This window comes from Leopardus geoffroyi, chromosome C1 (genome assembly GCF_018350155.1).
Source record: "Leopardus geoffroyi isolate Oge1 chromosome C1, O.geoffroyi_Oge1_pat1.0, whole genome shotgun sequence".
In the NCBI taxonomy this organism is placed as follows: Eukaryota; Metazoa; Chordata; class Mammalia; order Carnivora; family Felidae; genus Leopardus; species Leopardus geoffroyi.
The window spans coordinates 127014083-127032717 of NC_059328.1; the positions used below are offsets into that span (position 1 = coordinate 127014083).

Genomic DNA, 18635 nt, shown 5'->3' on the forward strand with positions numbered 1-18635 from the left:
TTTTCAATCTGTGTACCTTTTATTTGTTTTTCTAGCCTTATTACACAGTTATAAGAACAATGTTAAACCAAACAATGTTGGACAGAAGTGGTGAGAACAGATTCTCTTGTAATGTTCTAGATTTTAAGGGAATAGCATTCTGTCTTTGAGCATGAAGTATGATGTTAATTGTAAGTTTTTCACAAATGCCTTTTATTCAGATGATAAAGTCCTTTTCTATTCCTTGTTTGCTGAGAGATTTTATTATAAATGAATGTGGCAAGGCAACTGTTTGAGCTCTGAGGCTGAGGCTAAGGAGATATGCTACTGGCTGAGAAGGGTTGGATAGGACTGCTGGCTTGGTTCTGTACCCAAGTGAGGCTGGAGAATGGGCTCCACATTTGCCTGGATTTTCTGGTCAGGCTTACTAGATGATCAGGTCTGGGTGCTATGTTTGGTTATAGATGGAGTAATGAATTCGATTCCCTGCCCTGGCAGGGCAGCAAGACAGGACCCAGAGACTGTAAGGCTCATGGTTTGGGGACCCAAATCAGGCAAGACTATATACTGGCCAGGTGAAGCCACCAGTTTTGCTGTACAGATGAGGGAAGCCATAGGCCATATTCTCTGTTCAAAAGTCACTATGCATGGGCTGTTAGATGGGCTATGCAGATACCATATGCTCTGGTAAGGTTTTCTGATCGGGTAGACTGGAGGCTGTATTCACTAATGAGTGGGGCCATAAATTGTTTCCCTGCCCGAGTGCAGTGGGAGAAGCAGCTACGATGCTAGTAAAGCTCTTTGTTGTCTTAAACTCAAGCTGACCTGTACCCCAAATTCCCTAGCTGAACAGGTGTCTGGCTTTGCTCTGCAAACTATCAACTCTGCCTGCCCTTCTACTGGCTCAGGTGCTTCTGGGCTACATAGCTTTCAGGTATTCTCACTAGCCCCTCTGGTCAGATGAGGCCAGGAATCAGAGTGGGTAGGTACAGTTATGTCTCACCCTTGCCTCAGCTGGAAAGAGGACTGCTCTAGGTTACTCTCAATTTCCCGAATAGGCTCTCTGTTTGGGAGCTACTGTCAGCCTTGGATATGAATTAAGGCCTGTGCTTAGCACAGGAATCCTCATTCCTGGAACTGGCTTTGCTCTGGGGGCAATCAGCTTGGCCCACTTGCCCCTTGGCTTGAGTGTTACTATGCTGCACAACTTCCGGATGTTTTCACTAGCCCCTCTGATCAAATGTAGCCAGGAGACATTCTCTGTAGCAGGTGGGGCTATGACTAACCTCGCTACCTGGGCATGGGCAAACTGGCCTCTACGGTGGGTGAAAATCCTCATATGATATGAATTAAGCAGATATGCACCCTGCTGTGCTCGTTGGTCAGAGTGTGTCACTGATGTGGTTCTGCACATGAGCAAAGTCACCCGTTGGGATAATAACAATGATGTTGCAGGTATTGTGCCAAGGTTTAGTTGCTGGTTATTGCAAGCTCCTCCCTGCTTCTCCGTCACTGTCAAATTCCCACTGATTGAGCCTCACAAGCTTCCCTGCAATCCCCATGGATAAAGATCAAAGTAATGGCTCTGGCAGGGCAACCCATAATACTGGGGTGGGGGGTAGGGTGGTGCTGCTGGTGCTGGTTTTTGCCATGGATTTTCTTTTTCTGCTGGAGGAGCCAGAGGCTCAGGGGGAATATCCTCGAATTGTGCTGCACTGACTTCGGGGTACGGCTATGCAGTCAACATGTAGCCACTTCTCTTACCCTTATAATGTGGTCTGTCTTGGTCTTTAGGGTGTGGGGGAGAGGGGGGAGGGAAGGGATGTTTCAGCCTTACCCCTGTGTGCTAAGATTCTCTTAGGGGTATCTTCTTCCTGAATACTTGTTATTGTTCTTGTGAGGAGTAGCAAATTCAGGAACAACCTATGTTGTCAACTTAGTGACCTATCAATTTCTTCTTTAATCCTGGACATAATCTTTGTTCTGAAGTCTCTATTATCTGATATTACAGTATTTACACATCAGCTTTCCTTTGATTATGTTTGCATGATATAACTTTTTTCATCCATTTATTTTTAACGTTTAGCCTTCATACACAAAAATAACTTTTTTGCAGATATCATGATTTATGCGATGTGACACTTCCTACCATTTAACTTGGTGGGTTTAGATCATTTACATTCTATGTAATTATTGATAAAACTAGATTAAACCCCAACATCTTATTAGTTATGTTCTGATTGAGCCAGTTGTTCTTTTTCCTTTCTTTTCTGCCTTTTTTTGGATTAATTTAGATTTCTTTTTTGTCATTAGATTATTGTGTCCATTATATGTACATTTTAAAACATTTTATCTTGAAATAATTTTAGACACACCAGAGGTTGCAAAAAAAAATAATAGTTTCTGTGTAACCTTAATCTAGCTTCCCTAATGATAATTTCTTATATAATCATAGTACCATAGGACCAGGAAAATGGCATTGGTATAATAACACTTTCTACAATCATAATTCCATTGTTTTGAAAATGTTATAAAAAATGGTGTCACATATGTAAACTTTTGAGACTGGCTTCTTTCCATCAGTATGAGACCTCTGGATTCATCCAGTTTGTTGTGTTTATCAATAGTTCATTCCTTCTTTTTTTTTTTTAAGTTTATTTATTTTTGAGAGAGAGAGAATGAGAGATAGCAGGGGAGGGGCAGAGAGAGAAGGAGAGAGAGAGAATCCCAAGCAGGCTCCACACCATCAGTGCAGAGGCTGATGCAGGGCTCGAACTCACAAATCTTGAGATCATGACCTGAGCCAAAATCAAGGGTCGGACACTTAACTGACTCAGTGACCCAGGCACCCCAATAGTTCAATTCCTTTTAACTGAGTATTCCATTGTATGGATATACTACAATTTGTTTGAAGGACATTTGGACTCATAAAGGGGTCTGTGTAAACCAAAGTTTTCATTGCTCTAGGATAAACATCCAGGACATTTAAGATTTTTTTATGATTATATTTTATCTCCTGTATTGGTTTATAAACTGAAAAACTTTTCTTTTTCTTCAATTCTGTTTTTTATTTCTAGCACTTCCATTTTACTGTTGTTAAATTGTTCATATTGCTGTGGCACCTGGGGACTCAGTTGGTTGAGGGTCCAACTCTTGATCTTGGCTCAGGTCATAATCTTATGGTCATGAGATTGAGCCCAACATGGGGCTCCGTGCTGAGCATGGAGATGGCTTAAGATTTTCTCTCGCCTCCCCTGCTCACACATGCATGCTGTCTCTTTCTCAAAAAAACTAAAAATATATAAAATATTCATATTTATTCTGAAATTCTCCACCTTTTCATGTATACTGTTTACCTTTGCCACTAGATCATTTAACATATTATTCGTAGCTTTCTACAAGACATTGTCTAATAGTTCTACAGTCTAAGTCATTTATCAATTTGACTTTATTATTTGCTTTATCTCTTGAGAATGGATTATTTTTTTAAAAAATTACTTTTGTTTATTTCATAATTTCTATTATGTGTGAGAACTTATATGTAGAAGAATAGAACAGTCTGAGATAATTGATACTTATACCCAGAAATGGGCATGCTTTTTTTTTTTTTTTGAGGGGGGGTGGTCAGGATGATAGTGTGGGAAGGAGTGAGACAATCTCGTCAGTAATGAGTTTTATTTAGGTTCCCTTATATTTAGGTTCTTTTTTTGTTACATTTGCCTTCAATACACAACAAACTTTGAACTCCCCCAGCAATAGGATGCTTCTACCTTGTGCTAGTATGTGCCAAGGTTTTTTGTTTTGTTTTTTTTTTTTTAGGTATTCCAGCTGCATACTCCAGTTGTCCCTACATGCCTGCACTGAAGACTCATGTCTCTCTCCTTTGACAGACTGATCTTCATGGTTTCTCAGTGTTAAGTTCCTGGTAGGGGGCAGGGGACCTCTTAAGTCTCCTAGTACCAACTCAATGTAAGGCAGGCCCCTTGATCCAGCTGAGCCTTACAGGTGGGACTTCCCTGGAGTTTCTGCCTCTCCCCCAGCTATAATGGATCTCTGTCTCATAACAGTGCAAGTTCCTGATTTCGATAGGGTTTTCTGCCTAGCCTGCATGGGTAAATAGCTTTTGTTACGAACCAGCACCCAGAAGCAATTTTGCTTAATATAAGGTTCTGGAAGTAGGTACTGGACTTAGTAGTCCACTAATGGGGGTGCTCTATGATCTTCTAGTCAGCACCTGGTAGAGGCCAATGGAAATAAAGCTTCTGAGTGAGTGTGGACTTGCTGTGTCAAGACACCCTTATTCTGAATAGTCAGGATAGCCCATGCCGAGTCTTTATAATTTTCTTAAAATTTTAGCCATTTTCTTTTTATCCACTTTTATGGTAACTACCCTCATGCTAACCTTGCTCTGTCAGGTAATAAATTTTCATGTTTCATCTTTCCTCTCAACAAACTCAATAAAAGAAGAAAGTTTTCTGAACCTAAGAAAGCATATCTATGAAAAACTTAAAGATAACATCATAATTAATGGTGAAAGGCTGAATGCTTTCCCCCTATGGATGACAGCAAGGCAAAGTTGTTCAATCGTATTGCTTCTACTCAAAACTATATTTGCATTCCTTCAATGTAATAGTCAAGAAAAATAAAAGATTACACCCATGTCTTTATGTGCAGACAAAATGATGTTCTATACAGAAAATCCCACAGAATTTACCAAAAATCCATAAGCATTAATAAGTGAGCTCAGCAAAATCAAAGGACAAAAGTTCAATAAATAAAAAGAGACAATAATTCTGCATTTAGCAATAAAAAGTAGAAATTTAAATTTAAAAATACTATTTACAAGTGCCTAAAAAGACGTGAAATCACTAGAATAAATCTAGCAAAATGTATTCACTGAGACTAGAAAACAAGGCTAGGAAAAATTAAAGAAGACACTCTTTCCATAGATCAGGAAATTCAGTAGTATTATGAAGTCAGTTCTTCCAAATGAATTTATAATTCAAAATAATCCCAATCAAAATTGTATATACTTAACAAACTATTTGTAAAACTCATCAGTCTTTTTATAAAATTTAACCTGTGTCTTCCATATGACCCAACAGTTCTATTCCTGGTTATTTACTCAAGGGAAATGAAAATCTGTCCATATAAAGATCTGTACATGAATGATCACAGCAATTTTACTCACAGTGGCCCAAACTCATAAGACACACCAAATGGTCATTAGCTGGTGAAGGAATAAATCCATACACTAGAATATTATTCAGAAATAAAAATGGAAAAAACGAAATGACATAGGCAAAAACATGGATCAGTATTCAGAAGCTTTATGCTAAGTGAAAGAAGCCAGACACAAGACTATATACTATATGATTCTATTTTTGTAACATTCAGGAAAACACAAACCTACAGTGATAGAAAGCAGATGTGTGAATGCTGAGGTGCAGAGGGCGGGTGTGAGGCAAAGGACTACAAAGGTGCATGAAAGAACTTTTTGTGGTAATGGAAATATTCTTTATCTTGATGGTGCTGGTGATTGACTCTATGTATTGGACAAGTCTCATCAGGCTATACATTTTAAAAGGATGAATTTCACTGAATGTAAATTATACCTTAATATACCTTACTTAAAAAATTATCTTATAAAAAAATCTCAGAATTGGAAAGGAATGACACTCATTAGCATGTCTAAGTTATCCATGCTAGTAAAAACAACAATGTGTGATGAATCTACTTTATATTCATACTGAGATTTAAAACTCTAACACCTCTAATTTGCACTTTTAGACAAATAGAATATGAGCACATCTATCTCTGTAGGGAACAAGAAACATAATACCAATTAAAAATGATTGACTTAAATAAAAAAAACATTATTTGTAGCACTTATGTAGCAAAAGCCACAGAAAAATCTGATGACAAAGATGAATATATTTATGTCCTTTAAATGAAAAAGTATAAAGCGTATTATACTCCCTCATCAAAGTGTACCCATATATTGGAAAGGATCAGTATATGGACCAATATAACGGTGTTTATTATACCATTGTTTATGTTGAATATGTCTGAATTTTTCCATAAAAGAGAGTTAAAAAATTAAATGGCAAAGACATGCTGTAGTATGCAAATAAGCTGTTGAAATATAAGCATTAAAATACATTAAATAATTTGTATCAAGACAAATATATGATGTCCCAGCAATGAGTACCTTGGCAATAGCAGTTTGTTTAAATATGCAAGTAATCAACCCCATGACAGTCTCGGTGGCACCTGAATTTGGAGCTCTCATTAATTTTTCCCACTCCTCAAAACTGGTATTCAATTCCTGTGTGGGAGAAAATAATAATGTTTAGAAATACAACATAAAGAACAGAAAAGCAACTAATGCAATAATGAATTATGTCCTACTCTTTTTTCTTTTTTCTTTGGAAAGATATAAAAAGAAAGTCTCAAAGATACCAATGTGTTCATTTAAAAACATCAATATGGGGCGCCTGGGTGGCTCAGTCGGTTGAGTGTCCAACTTCGGCTCAGATCATGATCTCATGGTTTGTGGGTTGGAGCCCACCGTGTTGGGCTCTGTGTTGACAGCTCACAGCCTGGAGCCTGCTTCAGATTCTGTGTCTCCCTCTCTCTGTCCCTCCCCTGCTCGTGCTCTGTCTCTCAAAAATAAATAAACGTTAAAAAAAAAACCTTTTTTTAAAACATCAATATGGAGACAGGTCAGTCACATGTTTACACCAATGATAAAAACCAATGAAAAGCTGTGGGTGAAAGCCAAGCCCTTTGCTAATACCGTAAATCAAACAATGGGAGCTTCCCCATATGGAAAAACATTTTGTAAAGTAAAAATAAAAGTCTGCATACATAAGAAAGGAAAATAGTGAAAATATACAGCAGCAGGTATTTTGATAAAGAAATCGGATTTCATTTAAGTAAGCATAAAGACTTGAGGAATATTAGCAAAATAAAAATGTAACATAGTCACATATTGACTCTTATTTTTCTTTCTTTTTTTTAATGTCTATTTATTTATTTTGAGAGAGAGAGAGAGAGTGTGTGCGTGTGAGGAGGGGAGGGGCAGAGAGAGGGAGAGAGACAGAATCCCTAGCAGGCTCCATGTTGACAGCATACAGCCCAATACATGACTGTATCCCATGAACCGTGAGATCATTACCTGAGCTAAAATCAAGAGTGTGATGCCTAACTGACTGAGTCAAGCAGGTACCCCTGTTTTTCTTTCTAATGCTAACATAATGGGTAAAGAAAATCAGATCATTTTATTTTACCAATAACATATTGCTCAGTGTTTACAAAATGTCTACCTTAAGCTTTCAAGATAAAACAACGTAATGAATAGTCTTTGTCGACAAAGTCTTGTCCAGATTTAAAGCAATTTCAGATAATATATAAGCATTGCACTCCCTAAAAGTAAATGTAGGTCAGGATTTCTAAGGACCTTCACATCTTCCATCATGATCACAGTTTTAAGATCTCAAGAAGCCTACCTCCAATTTACTCTAGAAGATAGCTCAAACTTGAAAAAAATCCTAGAGCAAGAAACACAACTCCCTTCCTAATTATTGGGCTTCACACCCTACAGATCCTTAGAATTCTTAATACTAAATTTTTGTTGCAATTGAAGTGCTTTTTTTCTATAGTGAGCAGAAATTTTTTTCAATCAGTAGGATACTGAATCTTTTCACATTGATGACTGAAGTTAATTACTTCCTGTTCTTGTCTTAAAATGATACAAAGTCAGTTCATATGTTCTATTAATTAAACCTATTTTAAGAAAGCAGACTTTTCCTTCTATGAAATATAAATATGCACAATCTTTCATAGTATAATTTAAAATGACTTAAAGTAAGACTTCCAATTGGGGCACTTGAGTTGGTCAGTTGGTTAAGTGTCCGACTCTTAGGTTTCAGCTCAGGTCATGATCTCATGGATCATGAGTTCAAGACCCGCATCAGGCTCTGCACTGACAGTGCAGAACCTGCTTGGGATTCTCTCTCTTTCCCTCTCTCTCTGCCCCTCCCCTGCTCACACACACACACTCTCTCTCTCTCTCAAAATAAATAAACTTTAAAAAAAAATTAAAAAAGAAAAAAGACTTCCAATCAAACACATGTTCTTACCTTGGCAGCTGCTGATGGAAGATCAAAGGGAATCCGCTGCCTGACTTTAGGGGGCAGCTGGGTTAAAACATCAGTCTTCAATCTTCGAATCATTATGTCACTTAGTAGATGATGAAGTTCATTCAGATTTGATGCCCCTCTACAATCCCACTGAGGCCTTTTACCAAAAAATCTGTTAACATGCAGAAAAATTATGTTGCAAAGCTGACTATTAGAGCATGAAAACAATTTTTCCAGGTTTTTTTTTTTCCTTTTAATGATAAGGAGCCATGACACTGTTTTTACTGTTATTTCTGAATGCAAATTAGTTTCTAAAAGCTCAGCTTGAGAAATAGTAATGAGTAAGATTACATATTACTCTCAGCCACAGAAAATGTTAATTGTCTAACATACTGCTTATGCTGAGTTAATGCAAGACTAGAATGAACTGATAACTTTAACTACCACTGGCATTTTGGGTGGGCTCACAAATGGCAGTGTGCCAAATAGATCTAGCCCCATGTAGGCACTACTTGCCAGTGTTCCAGCTAGTCTACATAACAATCAAACCACCTAGAACACTGCCATAATCTTTAAGAGAAGGTATCTCCCACTCTGCTGTTAAGCATAACAGATTCATCACTTGGTGATCTCTTCTTCCTTTGAAACCACTGGACAGACAGTAAAGGAAATTAAAAAAAAAAAAAAAAAAGACACAAACCCACTATGAAGAGAGGAGGGGAGAGAAAAAATCATAGGATAAAAAAAATCTCAACATATATTTGTAAGTCAATGCTGACAGACCAATGGTAGCTAATTTGACAAAAGCAAAGAAACCACAACTTAAAGTGCTTGCAAAAGTGAACACATCCTCTAGACCTTTGAGAAGATCAGAAGTTAGAAGAACCAAGCATTGAGGATGTAAAGAAAAGAGTTGGAATCTACTGGATCTACTGAACCTAGGGATCAAGAGAGCTGGCCTAATAATATCCCCCTATCATGACAACCTAAAAACTACCCACAAAATTCCCAATCATCTTCTAGGGCCCATACTATTGAAGATAGCTGGTAGAGAATAATTAACAACAGGAAAACTCTTGTTAGGTTGTATCATGATTACTGACATTAATATTTAAATGATTATTCATTTTAATGGCATTGTGGTGGTATTTTAGGACAACAGTGTCAATTTGAGAAACTTGAAACTTGTTAACTTTATTTTTTTAATTAAATGTATTTTGATAACAAACATACAAGATTAGTATAGACAACATTAAAAACATGCATTTGCATGTAGAATCAACTAGAAAAGTAGAGTGAATGGATGCAACTACTGTATGATAAAATGAGAGATATTATTTGGTTGTGATCAATAGGAAATTCACTTCTTGTTTATTATTTTTTAATTTTTATTTTGAGGCAGGGGAAGGGCAGAGGGAGAGGGAGATGGAGAATCTTAAGCAGGCTCCCTTGATCTAATGACCTGTGAAATCATGACCTGAATCAAAATCAAGAGTTGGAGGCTTAATCAACTAAGCAACCCAGAAACCCCTCAAATTCACTTGTTATTTAAAAGAAAAACTAAGTACTGGCATTGTAAAAGAAGAAAAAAAAAGCTTTACTAGATTTATTTATAATTGCTATAAATTATATTATTGAAGTTGACTTCCTTTAATGTCTTATGTCCCCCAAATTTATATTAAAAATTTATATACTAATGAAATTGGAAGAATAACTTGCCAATACCCAATTATGTCACCATTTTTTCCATTCACAATCATATAATTAGGTACATTTTGACCTCCTGGTAAAAAAAATATATGTATATATATACACATATATATATTTAATTATTAAAATATTTTTAAATTTTTAAAAATAATTTAAATTAATATTTTAATTATTAAAATAATAATTAAAATAAAATATACCTATATATCTATATCCAATGTTCAGATATATATATATCCAATGTTCAGAACTACCAATGATAGGAAAAACAGGTTGAATCTTTTGTTTTTTGAGAATGAAATGTTTACAATTAAAATGAATTCTGCACACTCTCCATCTATGCAATACAGTGTGCAGGTATACAACATGCTAGGTGGAGGTCTTCTGGCACAAGTGTTCCACAATGGCAGGGACAGCACACAGATGTCTTCACACAGGCCAACCACATGGGCCTCACTTGCCTCATCCAGAGCACCAATATTTGTGCTCTGAAAGGGCAAGTCTATTTAGAAGTCAGAGCAATCTAATTTCAGATGGAACTGTATCATAACAGGCAAAGGTTTCCTCACTCCTCCAGGAAAGGATGCACTATGGAGAGAAGCTTTTATAGCCAGTTGCCTCTGGGGTGCTTTATCACTGATTGATTGCAAGCCCTGTGCCTGGTATGAGCTGTGGTTTAGAGAAATCCTTTCTCCCAACACCCTTTCTCTTTAGGCTGGAGTCAGACTGCTAGAGGTGGCCCTCTTTAGAGTGTTGGCAGGCCACATGCTGCAGAACACCCTGCCTCAAGTTTGGGGTATAAAGGGGAAATGAGATGGGGACGGGAGGCTAAAAGATATGTCACCTATAAATGTCTGGTCTCTTCCTGCTAAATTTGATGGTAAATACATATACTTTTATTTTATTTTATTTATTTATTTATTTATTTTTTTAATATATGAAATTTATTGTCAAATTGGTTTCCATACAACACCCAGTGCTCATCCCAAAAGGTGCCCTCCTCAATACCCATCACCCACCCTCTCCTCCCTCCCACCCCCCATCAACCCTCAGTTTGTTCTCAGTTTTTAACAGTCTCTTATGCTTTGGCTCTCTCCCACTCTAACCTCTTTACATATACTTTTAGAATAGCCTGTTCTTTTCTTGAAGCAGCTTTACTGAGATGTAATTCATAATGCCATATAATTCACCCACTTAAAGTACACAATTCAATGATTTCTCATGTCCTCTCAGTTATGACCAACCATCACCACAGTAAATGTTAGAACGTTTTCAACATCTCAAGAAGGAACCCCATAATCTTTAGCTATCAATCCCTTAACCACTGTCCTGCCCCCAAAACCTAAGCAACCGTTAATCCATTTTCTATCTCAAAGGATTTCCCTAAACTTTCATAGACAGAGAATTAATAGTGTATAGTCTCTTGTGACTGTACCCCTCACTTTACTAATTTTGTAATGTTTTCAAGGTTCACCCATGCTGTAGCATATATTCATTTTTTAGGGCTAAATAATATTCCATTATATGGATATACCATCCCATTTATCTGTTGACAGACATTTCGGTTGTTTCCAACTTTTGGCTTTTATAAATAATGTTCCTGAAAGCATTCACGTACAAGTATTTGTTTGGACGTATATTTTTCATTACTCTTGGGTATATACCTAGGTGTTGAAAAGCTGAGTCATATGGTACTACATTTAACCATTTGAGAAAGCGCCAGATAGTTTTCCAAAGCAGCTATATCAGATTACATTACCACTAACAGTGTTCAAGGGATCCAATTTTTCCAAAACCTTACCAATACTTGTAATCTGACTTTTTTTTTAATGTTTATTTTTGAGAGAGAGAGAGAGAGAGACAGAGAGAGAGAGACAGAGAGAGAGAGCACAAGTGAGGGAGCAGCAGACAGAGAAGGAGACACAGAATCTGAAGCAGGCTCCAGGCTCTGAGCTGTCAGCACAGAGCCTGACACAGGGTTTGAACTCATGAACCATGAGATCATGACCTGAGCCAAAGTTGGACCCTCAATCAACAGAAACACCCAGGCAACCCTAACAAAATGGTCATTTGACTTTTTGATTCCAGCCATCCTAGTGGGAATGAAATGGTAGCTCACTGAGGTTTTGATTTGCATTTTCTGACGATTAATGATGCCATTTTTTTTTTTCATGTGCTTTTGGCCATTTGCAGGTCTTTTGTGGAGAAATGTCTATGCAAACCCTTTGCCATTAAAAAAAATTTTTTTTAAATGTTTATTTTTGAGAGAGAGAGAGAGAGAGAGAGAGAGAGAGAGAGAGAGAGAAAGCGAGCGGAGAGGGGCAGAGAGAGATGGAGAGAATACCAAGCAGACTCTGCCCTAACAGTACAAAGCCACATGTGGGGCTCGAATGCATGAACTGTGAGATCATAACCTAAGCCAAAATTGGGTGCTCAACCAATGAAGCCTGTATTCAAGAAACAGTATTTTACCAGAGAATAATCTGTTAGGATTTTATCAGAGCCTACTGCTCTAGAAGAGAAATAGCCACCTCCATTCTCCTGTAGCCATACTTTCTTGCCTAAGTGGGGAAAAGCGACTGAGAAGCACTGGTTTATTTCACAGTCTAGGCATATGAGTTCAACAAAAGATTGAGACCTATGGACTATAGAAAGCTTCCCCTCCCTCCACAACTTATACCACTACATTACCAGAAGTCACTTACTAAAGTTCTTTTCACTTGGTTAACCATGTCCACCTTTCAATAAAAAAAACTATTATAAGGCATATTGAAAGGTAAAAAAACAGTCTGAAGAGACGGAGCAAGCATCAGAATCAGAGTTATATATGTCAGGAATGCTGTAATTTTCTTAAAAATATGATAAATATGATAAGGCTATTAATGGGAAAGGTAAACAAGCAAGAATAAATGGATAATATATGCAGAGATAAGGAAATGCTAAGAAAGAATAAAAATGAAATGCAGGGGCACCTGGGTGGCTCAGTCAGTTGAGCTTTTGACTTCAGCTCAGGTCATGATCTCATGGTCCGTGAGTTTGAGCCCCGCGTTGGGCTCTGTGCTGACAGCTCGGAGCCTGGAGCCTGCTTCGGATTCTGTGTCTCCCTCTCTCTCTGCCCCTCTCCTGTTCATGTGCAGTATGAAGAATGCCTTTAATGGTCCCATTAATAGACTGGACATGGCTGAGAAGAGACTCTCTAAGCTTCAGGATATAATAGAAAATCCCCAAACTGAAAAGCTTAAGGAAAAAAGACTTGGAGCACTGGGGTGGTTCAGTTGGTCAAGTGACTGAGTCCTGATTTCAGCTCAGGTCATAATCTCACAGTTCATGAGATTGAGCCCCGTGTCGGGCTCCATGCTGACAGCACAGTGCCTGCTTGATACTCTCTCTCTCTCTCTCTCTCTACTCCTCCCCTGCTCTCTCTCTCTCTCTCTCTCTCTCTCAAAATAAATAAATTTTAAAAAGACTGAAAGCAACATAATACAGCATCCAAAAACTATGGGAAAAACTATAAAAAGTGTAACATACAAATAATGGGAACACCAGAAGAAGAAGAAAGAGAGAATGTAAGAGAAGAAATATTTGAAATAATAATGACAGAACTATTCTATTTAATGTCAAGACACCAAAACACTGAACCAGAAAGTTCAAGGAACACCTAGCAGGATAAATACCCCAAACACTGTACCTACGCACATCATATTCAAAGTTCAGAAGATCAAAGATAAAATCTTGAGAGAAAGTCAAAATTTTAGGAAAAAACATAGTGCCTATATAGGAGCAAAAGTAAGAATTACATACAACTTCACCTCTTTAACACAACAAGAGAGCGAAGAGAAATATTTCAAGTGGTGAAAGAAAAAATTCACCAACCTAGAATTCTGTATTCTATGAAATTATTTTTGAAAAGTCAAGGAGAAATGAAGACTTTGCCAAACAAAAATTAATAAAATTTGTTGCTAGAAGACTGGCTTTGCAAGAAATACTAAAAGAAGTTCTTCAGAGAGAAGGAAAATGATAAAGGTCCGAAAATCAGATCTATATAAAGAAGGGAAGAGTGTTAGGGAATGAATAAGTGAAGATAAAATAAAAACTTTTATTTTTCTTATTCTTAATTCTCTAACAACAGTATGATCAAAACAATAATAGCAAAAATGCATTCTTTTTATCTGTTGAACTATGCTTTACACATTAAGTGACATGATTGACAGCAATCTATCTATCTATGCTTATTCATAAGTGAAATGAAGGACAGTGAGGATACAAGGGACTACAGGGAGGAATCGGGATTATTTAAAATTTTTTTTTTTCAACGTTTATTTATTTTTGGGACAGAGAGAGACAGAGCATGAACGAGGGAGGGGAGAGAGAGAGGGAGACACAGAATCGGAAAGGATTATTTTAATATTATAAGGTACTTGCAATGACCATGGTATGGCAATGACATTTTAGATACAATACCAAAGGCACAATCTAATCAAGAAATAATTGATGAGTGGGACTTCATTAACATAAAAACATTCTGCTCTATGAAGGACAATGTCAAGAGAATGAAACAATAGTCAGATTGGGGGAAACAGTTGCAAAAGATAGATCTATGAAAGACTATTTTCCAAAATATAAAAAGAACTCTTAATAAGAAAAATGAACAACCTGATTAAAAAATGGCAAAAGATGTAAAAACAGGCATCTCACCAAAGACACACAGATTCCAAGAAAGCATAGGAAATGATGTACAACATTGTAAGTCATTAGGAAATTGCAATGTAAAACAACAAGAAACTCATATATACTTATTAGAATGGCTAAAGTCTCCAATACTAACAATACCAAATGCTGACAAGGATGTGGAACAACAAGAAATCTCAGTCACTGCTCTGGGAATGCAAAATGGTAAAGACACTTTGGAAGAGTATTTGACAGTCTTACCATACGATACAGAAATCACGCTTCTTGATATTTATCCAGAGGATTTGAGAACTAATGTCTAAACAAAAATCTGCACATGAATGCTTACAGCCAAACTGCCACAACTTGGAAGCAACCAAGATATTCTGGAACAGGTGAATGGATAAGCAGTGGTACATGCCAGCAGTGGAATACCACTAGGCACTAAACAAGAATGAGCTATCAAGCCATGAAAAGACATAGAGGCACCTTAAATGTATATTAATAAATCAAAGAAGCTTATCTTAAAAAGTTACCTACTATGTGATTCCAACTATTAAATAGTCTCAAAAAGGCAAAACTATGGAAACAGTAAGATGGTTCCCAGAAGTTACAGAGAAAGGAGCGATGAAGAAGCAAAGCACAGAAAAATTTTAAGGCAGTAAAACTATTCCACATGATACTACAATGGTAATGAACCAAAATGTAAACTATGGACATAAGGTAATAGTGATGTGTCAATGTAGGTTCATTGATTATAACATACGTGCCATTATGGTGCAGAATTTCAGAGTCAGGGAGGTTTTACTTTTGTAAGTGCAGGGGGTATATGGAAGCTCCCTGTACTTTCCACTCAATTTTGCTGTGACATGTGCTCTTAGAAAATCGCTTATTAATTAGTTAAGCACCTGACTCTTGATTTTGGCTCAGGTCCTGAACTCATGGTTTGTGAGACTGAGCCCCACATCTGACAGCACAGAGCCTTCCTCGGATTCTCTCTCTGCCTCTCCCCTGCTTGCATGTCTCAAAATAAATGAATAAACTTAAAAAAAAGTTGTTTATTTATTAAAAAAGAAGTGGTGAGGGAAGGTTGCTTATACCAATCTCTGCCCTCCATATTCCCCAAATTCCCCTAATAAAGCCCACCAAGTCTATAAATCTTTTTTTTTTTTAAGTTTATTTATTTTTTTGAGGGGGGGTGTGGAGGCAGAGAGAGAGAGAAAATCCCAAGTGGGCTCCACACTGTCAGTGCAGAGCCTAACGCAGGGCTCAAACTGGCAAACCCTGAGATCATGATGTGAGCCAAACCAAAAGTTGAACACTTAACTGACTGAGCCACCTAGGCGCCTGAAGTCTATGGATCTTCTTAGCTAAGAGTACCTGTGCTGATGTCATATTGCTTAGGATCTTGAGCTGGAGGCCTTTTAAGTGCCCAGGGCCTAAGAATTTTCAAAGTTCTATGAGGATTTTTAAAAACAGGAGAAATAAAGTAAAACACAAAACAAAACGACCCCCCAAAACAAATTACTAGCTCCAAATGTCAATAATATCAATTCCAATGATAATAGTATAATCAAGTATTCTCTATGAAGTAATTCATTACATCCTCACAACTCTCTGTGATAGGTAAAGTACCAGTATCATCCTGTCTTGTGAACAAGGAAACAAAAGCATAGAAAGGTTGATGAATTTGTCCAAGGTCTCAAAGGTGGTTAACAGTAGTACTAGGATTCAAACTCGGCAGTTAGACTCCAAAGTCCTGCTTGACTAAAACCCATATTTGACATAAGGTAAAAATTATATTTAATGTGGAACTTGGGATTCTTTTGCTATGTCTGAGTTCATGTGTGTGTGTATGTGTGTGTGTGTGTCTGTGTGTTGGAGGTGAAGGTGTACAAAACGAGATTCTGAGACCTAAGAAGCATTCTTAACTTCAGGTCTTGCCCCTTTCTTTCCCGACTCTCAGTTTCCACAGTGTGAAACAGGAAGGGCCACTATTTCAGACAAATGATTGAATAAAATGTAGGTTGTACCAAATACGGACTATTAAGCAACTACTCATAAGAACCAAGCAACCAACTGAGGGAGATTTTTGCAAATCCTATCTCTGATAAGGAATTAATATCCAAAGAATTCATACAACTTAGTAACAACAAAACAACCTGATTAAAAAAAAATGGGCAAAGGATCTAAGTAGACATTTTTCCAAAGAATACATACAAATGGCCAATAGGCATATGAAATGATGTTCAACATAACTAATTATTAGGGAAATGCAAATCAAAACCACAATGAGATAGCATCTGATACCTGTTGGAATGGCTATTATCATAAAGACAAGAAGTAGTAAATGTTAAAGAAGATGTGGGGAAAAGAGAACCCTTGTACTCTGCTGGTGGCAATGTACACTGAGTGTAGCTGCTATGGGATACACTATGGAGATTCCTCAAAAGATTAAGAAAAGAACCACCATACGATCAAGCTATTCTATTTCTGGGTATTTATGCCAACCAAAAATGCTGATTTGAAAATATATATACATTTCTGTGTTCACTGCAGCATTATTTACAACAGTCAAGACATGGATATGTCCACTGACGGAAGAATGGATAAAAATGTGGTATGCACGCGCACACACACACACACACACACACACACACACACACACAGTGGAATACTACTCAGCCACAAAAAAATAATGAAATCTTGCCATTTGCAACAACATGGATTGATCTCCAAGGTATTATGCTAAGTGAAATAAGTCATTCAAGGAAGGGCCATGGCGGGGTGGGGAAAATAGTTGAAGGGGATCAACTATAAGGTGATGGATGGTAACTAGACTTTTAGTGGTGATCCCTGCATAAAGATGTCTAATAATAATGTACACTTGAAACTATATAATGTTATATACCAATTTTATCTCAATTTAAAAAAATTTGTAAATAATTCCATGTGTCTCCAAAACCAGGAAAATAATACATTTTCATTAATTAACCACTGGATACACATCTATAATGCCTTTTCTACATTTTCTACTGCTTATACTTTGTCTCTTCACATGACCCCTTTGTATTATTTTCTACAAAGAAATAGGGTGATTCAGATTTGAACCAAGCATGGATGAGCAAACTTTGTTTTTTATAATTGTTATTTTTTCAAAGTTTCTTTCAGGCTTGCAACTTATCAGCACGTTGGGCAAAATTATTTCCGAATTATCCAATTTGAAAAATCTTTTATCAAGTTTCTACCACATATGAGCTCTAAGAATTCAAACAACTATTCACAGATTAATCCTTTGGCTGCATACGTTTCAACCTTGCTTCTCCTCCACTATTCATATCCTTCCAGCACCAGGTACCAAGGACAAGTTCACAAAGCAATGCATCTGCCATTCCTGCCCTAGGAGTGTTCCTGGAAGTCATTCCCACAGTGAGTTGACTATAACTTAACTATACATGGAAATTACTGAGTACTATATAAATACAGATCACTAAACTCATGCTCAAATATAATGTGGTAACCTTATAAGTCAGACTCTCCCCCTCCTCCATGTTTTACTGGTTTTTGTTGTTGTTGTTATTCTTTTTGATCATTTATTCATTTATTTTTTAACTTTTGTAAGCTGTCTGTGTGCTAAGGATAAGCCTGAGGTATAAACCTGAGGTCTTCTCAGTTCTCTTCTGAGCCTGTGTCTTTTCCTGGGCATGCAGTCACTTTAAAATTTATGCACTTGTGTCTGGATATCTTAGTCCTAAATGTCTGGTTCCTAAATGGAGAAAAAAAAAATGAAATATTAGGGGTATGGCATCAGTCCCTTAAATCCTAGAAGTTGCTTCAGTCAAAAGGTGGGGGAGGAGAATGCAACGGGGAATAGGTGCAACAACAATGGATGCCCCCACTTCATCTGTACCTCTATGATGAAAAGTACCTATCAGTTATCAGAGATTTTTTTTTTAAGTGTATTTTGAGAGAGCAAGAATGGGGGAGGTGCCAAGAGAGGGGAAGAGAGAGAATCCCAAGCAGGCTCTATACTGTCATCACAGAACCAGATGCAGGGCCTAAATCTGTGAACTGTGAGATCATGACCTGAGACGAAATCAAGTGCTGGATGCATAACCGACTGAGACATCCAGG

General features: G+C 37.2%; 1 protein-coding gene across 5 annotated transcripts in view; it reads right to left on the reverse strand.

Moving 5' to 3' along the window:
• The window catches only part of ZRANB3 (zinc finger RANBP2-type containing 3), a 304410-nt gene that overhangs the window by 78499 nt on the left and 207276 nt on the right, over window positions 1-18635 (reverse strand). For all 5 annotated transcript variants that reach the window (XM_045479592.1, XM_045479595.1, XM_045479591.1 and 2 more), the window contains 2 exons: window positions 8124-8295; window positions 6191-6307 (listed from right to left, as the gene is read on the reverse strand). In XM_045479592.1, coding sequence (XP_045335548.1) covers window positions 6191-6307; window positions 8124-8295 — 289 coding nt within the window. The remainder of the gene's footprint in view (window positions 1-6190; window positions 6308-8123; window positions 8296-18635) is intronic.